At 44.2% G+C, this 6,000-nt stretch overlaps 1 protein-coding gene across 1 annotated transcript in view; it reads right to left on the bottom strand.

Moving 5' to 3' along the window:
- tle2b (TLE family member 2, transcriptional corepressor b) overlaps positions 1-4,863 on the bottom strand; it is a 68,376-nt gene extending 63,513 nt beyond the window's left edge. Inside the window, exon 1 of the mRNA XM_079349896.1 lies at positions 3,727-4,863. Within this exon, the coding sequence (XP_079206022.1) occupies positions 3,727-3,750 (24 nt within the window). The 5' untranslated portion in view covers positions 3,751-4,863. The remainder of the gene's footprint in view (positions 1-3,726) is intronic.
- Between the last annotated feature and the right edge of the window lie 1,137 nt (positions 4,864-6,000).

A 6,000-nucleotide genomic window follows, 5' to 3' on the forward strand; every position in this document is an offset into this window, starting at 1 on the left:
TCATCCATGTAGCATAATGTGGTTTCTGTGGACACATATTTCACACCACTTTGTTTACTTAGCTGTAAAACATGAAGTGTTACCCTGCTCATGGCTGAGGAGGGGCGGCCCCTCTAACTCAGATTGTACCACATGCATGCACACTTTTGCTCTCATTTCTTCTTCTCCCATTCTTTTCCTTTCCACAACACACATACACACACTCCTGACAACAGGGAACATGTGAGCTACACAAACAAAGCAACAGTTGTCTCGTTCACTTGTATGGGTCATGCTGTGGTCAATTTAAAAATGTGTGCATGAGAGTGGTGCACCTTAGATCAGTCATTCTGTTCACAGACATCTTTGTTAACCATGAAAACACTGATCCTCTCTCTCTCTCTCTCTCTCTCTCTCTCTCTCTCTCTCTCTCTCTCTCTCTCTCTCTCTCTCTCTCTCTCTCTCTCTCTCTCTCTCTCTCTCTCTCTCTCTCTCTCTCTCTCTCTCTCTCTCTCTCTCTCTCTCTCAACATCATTTACAGTTACTGCTGTTGGCACACACACAAACACAAGCAGCCACTGCTTCTCCCACCTCTCCTTCACACACACACACACACACACACACACACACACACAAATACATGGATATACAAGAAATCTAACTATTTTGAGCAAACGCACACGTAAAGCTCACACAGGAGGTACACAGCAGCACATGATGGTACATGAAACGCCCATCGAGCCAAACGAACAGGCGACAAACGTTGTGAAAACAGAAATGTATACACTCCCAAAGAGTCAGGGACACATGAAAGGAAAACAAAAAACACATACCCACACAAACACGCATTCTGATAACACTCGGCACAAAAATCCAGTGGAACCAATTACAGCTCGCTCGCTCGCTTGGCAAATCAGCCCGCGGTTTTAACCTTTTCATGCCAGGGAGCGAGGAGAAGTCTCCTGCTCTGGTCAAATAAAATAAAAACCACATGGAACGATGGCCTTGGATGTACATTACTACTTTTACACTGAAAACACCTTTTCTTATCCTCTGCAGAGGGGATGAGAGGAGTGATGTTGAAGGCAGATACGGTCTGTCGCTGACAGGAGGCAGATCATGATGTTTGACTGACAGACTGAGTGAACAGTAACACACCCGTTTACTGGAAATGAATAAAGAGTATACAGCGTATCAAGTTGGCTGCACTTAATGATGTACAGCAACACAGCTTCAAGTCTATATTTACTCAGTGTGGTCAAACTGGAGGATATTTTATGGATCCAATATTATCTGGTGTTTTCTCAGATGTTCTCCAGCTGTTTGCGTGAATTATCCCCAATCCGCTGCCATCATCACATGTGACGAGAGACTATTAATCACATAGACACTGATCAGAAAGTTAAGTGGGACTTCAACTCAAATGTAGCTGAGAACGAGACAATTCAGACAGAATCAAAACGCAGTCAAGAAATGTACAAATAAAGCACAACATTTCTCTGACTGCTGGCCATTTATCTGACACATTGCCGTCATTTTCTTCATTTCAGAGAAGACAAACATTCAACTTGATGTTCATATGAACTTTTCTGCCAAGGTCAGGTTATCATCTGCTGGGGATGCAGCAGTGAGAATGAATCTTTATCTGAACAGATCAATCTTTACAGCTGTTATAATTGTAAACCAAATGAGGGTTTACTCAGTGGCTCGTGTTTGCAACATGGGATCCTCGTTGAATGCACCAGCATGGAGGTTATAAGGTTAAAAAGGTTTTCATGAATAAGGGTTTATCATCACATGTCAAACAGGCAGGAGAAGACGCCGACTGGTTTCACCACAAAGGGTCTTCTTCAGGGCGTAGACGTGTTTAGGCGCAGTTGAAAGGGAGGTCAACCATGTGAGATGTTTGGAATCTAACTTGACACCCCACATCCTCCCTTTTCTTTTAACAGCAGGTATTTGGCTGTGGGAAAACAGGCCGACAAAAACTGGGCGTACGCCAACTTTTTCCACGAGCAATATATGTGCTGTAATTGTTCAAACAAACGCACACGTACAAAAACAAAAGCATGCGTGTGCTTACACAACTGTTGTTGCACCAATCATCACACCTCTCAGCAGATCCGATTTCATTGCAACACCCGAAATAAAGTTCAACAGTCAAGGGAGAGAGAGAGGGAGGAAAAAGGGAGAGAGACACAGAGGGGAGATAGAATAAGAGAGACAGAAGCTATCGATTGGCAGGAGTTGGTTCAGTCTGGGATTGAACTTTATCAAAAACACAGAGCTTCGCAGCAGGACGCTTTGTGATTTGCCTCTGAAGGAGAGAACAGAGGAATGTTCACACTCTATTCTTCCTTTGCATCTCTCATTCATTTTCATTTTTCTTCCCACCCCTGGCCGTGCCTTTTAAAATAATTATTTCCCTCTTTTTTTTTCCTTTTTTTTTTTTTTTTTTTTACATCTTTCATTTTCTCTCCTTTATTTTTCACTTCTCTCTTGTTTCTCTCGAAGTCTCTCTCTCTCCCTTCTCATCCAGCGGCTGCCTTATTAGCATTCTCTCTGTACATATAATTGATTCCTCATGCCTTCCTCTTGTGAAAATGTCATTCATAATTCTGTGTGATAGCTAGCTGGCTTGCTCTCTAGCTGGATGACTGAGTGGTTGGCTGACTGGCTGACTGGCTGACTGTGAGGCAAAGTGGCCACTGACCCATTTGTAGCAGATACAAAGAGACTGACAACCAAATCTGATTATACTAACCGGACCAGAGACCCTGGGAAACGAATGGTCTAAGCCAGACTGAGCCTAAGCTGTCATTCATCCCTCTGTATTTTTTTACTCTTTGTATTTAACCTGTATTTCAGCCTGGCAGGTACATTAACAGCAAATGTTCACTGCTGATGAAGGCTGAAACTCAAGGAGGGGAAAAGACTTTCAGACAGAATTAAAGAGGATGTACTTTAAGTGCCCTCTTTTTTTAGCTTTAATGAAAATGAACCATGTGGAATTAAAACATCAATTAATCAGTCAGTGTGTGTGTGTGTGTGTGTGTGTGTGTGTGTCTGTGTGTGTCTGTGTGTGTGTGCGCACGTGTTTATTTAGCAACCCTAATGAGAAAATGGGCATCTGACAGTTGTGTTGACCAATTCATACTGTACGTATGCACACACACGTTTAAACAGACTCCAACACATGTTGCCTGCACGCAGACAAAGAGTGTCAGCTGGAACACACACCACGACGACTGACGAAAATGATGAACACACAAGCTGAGAGACGTAGACTCAGTTAAATGCCACCTACAGAGCCTGCCAACAACAAGATATCAAAGGCACCTGGGGAGAGGGGGTGTGTGTGTGTGTGTGTGTGTGTGTGTGTGTGTGTGTGTGTGTGTGTGTGTGTGTGTGTGTGTGTGTGTGTGTGTGTGTGTGTGTGTGGATGTACCTAACAGGGAATCACTTAGCCCAAAACATTACCTATAATAAGCAAAGGGCAACAGCAGAGACAGGCTGCAACGATGGACAGAAGTACAAAAAGAGAAGGAGAGCATGAGTGGAGGATACGGAGAAAAGAAACAAGATGAAAGAAATGTCGACAGAGAGCAAAATGAGGACAGAGGGGGAACAGGGTGACAAGGTGAAACAGAGACATAAATAGCAAGACAGGAATAATAGTTGACTGACAGACATGAAAAGAGACAGACAGAAAAAGAGAGGGAAAAAGAGACATAAGGAGGTACTTACCGGATGCCTTCCCTGAGGGTACATGATCCCAGGAGAGGAGAGGCTGCCAGTCCTTTTGATGGCCAGGTTAGTCCCCTGGCCCTCCACTCCTCTGCCCTCCACTGGTTACACACCCACTCACACACACTCACACACACTCAAAGTCCTGTCTCTGCTCCTTAGCTGGGTTGAACACAGCAGTGTTTACTCCTCACAGTCTTTCTCCTCCTTCACTTTCTTCTGAGGGAGAATTGCTGTTGACACACAACTTTGGAGTTTTCAATCTGTTGCCTTGTTTATCTAACAACGTCATGATAAAAAAAAAAGGAGCGCCAGACTTTGCCTCCTTTCTCCTCCTCTCCCTTCTTCTTCTTCACCGTCTCAGTTTTTCCTCCTCTCTTTCGTTCTCTGTCGACTTCCCTGTCTTTCCTGAGGTGTCTCTGTCTCTCTCTTCAACCTGCGATCAGTCAAGGTCCACACATGACACAGAGAATTTCATCCGGGCAGGCTGTCCTCCTTGTCCTCCTCCTCCGCCTCCTTGTGCCCCTTCACCCGACCACTGTCCAAAAGCGAAACATACAAATGTAAACACACTCTCAGCTCCCCGTCCAAACAATCTTCCTCTCTTTTTCCTCTTCACCCTCTCTGACACGCTGGAGTCTCTGCCTTGACTGCAGCCGCAGAAAAGAAGAAGGATAGGAAGGAGAAGAAGAAGAAGGAGAGGAAGGGAGGGGAGATGGGAGTGAGTGAGAGAGAGAGAGAGAGAGAGAGCGAGAGAGAGAGAGCTTTGTTTTTAATCTAAATGTGGAAAAAAACACGAGAGGAAAGCAGGAAAGAACAGCAGGTCAGTGGAGGATCCAGCGGGCTTTTCAGCAGCAAGCCCTAGACTGTAATATATTGTGCCTGTTGGCTTCAACACAAACACGACAGGCTGCTAAAGCTCCTCTTAAGGTGGAACTGATTAGATAGAGACACCAAGTAACACAGAGAGGGGCGGAGGGAGGAGAGAGAGAGAGAGAGAGAGAGAGAGAGAGAGATGGATCTCTTTTCAGTTGTGGTCAGGCAGACAAAGCAATCAGTCATGCACAAAGACTTAAGCTCAAAGTGATATGAATCGAGATTCACACACACACAAACGCTTCGACACAAATTCATGACAGCTCTGTGGACACACTTGTTACTCAACACACACACACACGTGCACTCACTCTCACACACACACAGCACAGCTGCAGATGTAGACATAACAGTTACTCAGAGTGATACGTTTATTACACAGTTAACACATTGCATTCAAATGCATCCTCCTGGCTATCCGATCTCGCTTAATCGCATATAAATCCAGGTGTAAACACGTTTGACATGCACTGACAAATCGCGATCATCTGACTGTGCAAACCTCTTCCGCAAATGGCATCGCAGCCAGATGTTTGTCAGGTGTGAATGCAACACCACGTCAGACCACATAGGTCAACTCTTAAATCCTACCGAGCACAGAAACTTTATAATGAGAGCAGCGGAGAAGTAACGCAGAGTTCAAAAAGGTTTGATGTCCATGATGACTCGCCAGGCTGAAATGTAGGGGGAAAAATGGAGGATTTGTGTACAAGTGAAGCTATGCATTGGCAGGTGGTCTTCTGAATAGGAAATCTTTCAAATGCTGGAAGTTATTCTTTTTCTTTTTTTGTCTATTCTCAGCAATATTAATTTATATTTTCCAAAAAAGATAGAAGAAATTCTTACAATATCAGCGTTAAAGTAAGCGCTATACATTGGTTAGAGATATCTGGCAAAGCACACAGTGCAGTGCCAACACAACAAGATCCACTTTAAATCAAATATATGATTAAAATAAATGTGTCAGGTATCTTGAGCATCACTAATGTAACAGCCCATAAATACCTTCCCTCGCAGGATAAAAATGTCCACGTCTCCTTTTGACTGTTGGCTCCGATGCACATGATATTTACAGGACAGCCCAGAATGGACCAGCACAGCCTGAGACCTGGTATTTAAAGCCTTTCTATGTACAGCACGGCAGACTGGCCCAGCCGTCTTCTGGCGCTGTTTATAATGAGTTTATCCAGGGCAGCTCTGCCTTTGAACTGATCAAACAGCCATTAATCCGACACTGTAAAATCGGACACAGTCGTTCTTGGCATCCATGGAGGGTTTCCAGTAAGACAGAAACAGCATTTGATAACAAGAGGGTTAGCCAGAGGGCAGCCCCAAAGCTTCAATTAAGGTCACATAGAGATGTCCTATTATCCAGTGTAGTCTCATAACAGACACTAT

Source organism: Symphodus melops, assembly GCF_947650265.1.
Source record: "Symphodus melops genome assembly, chromosome: 8".
Lineage (NCBI taxonomy): Eukaryota > Metazoa > Chordata > Actinopteri > Labriformes > Labridae > Symphodus > Symphodus melops.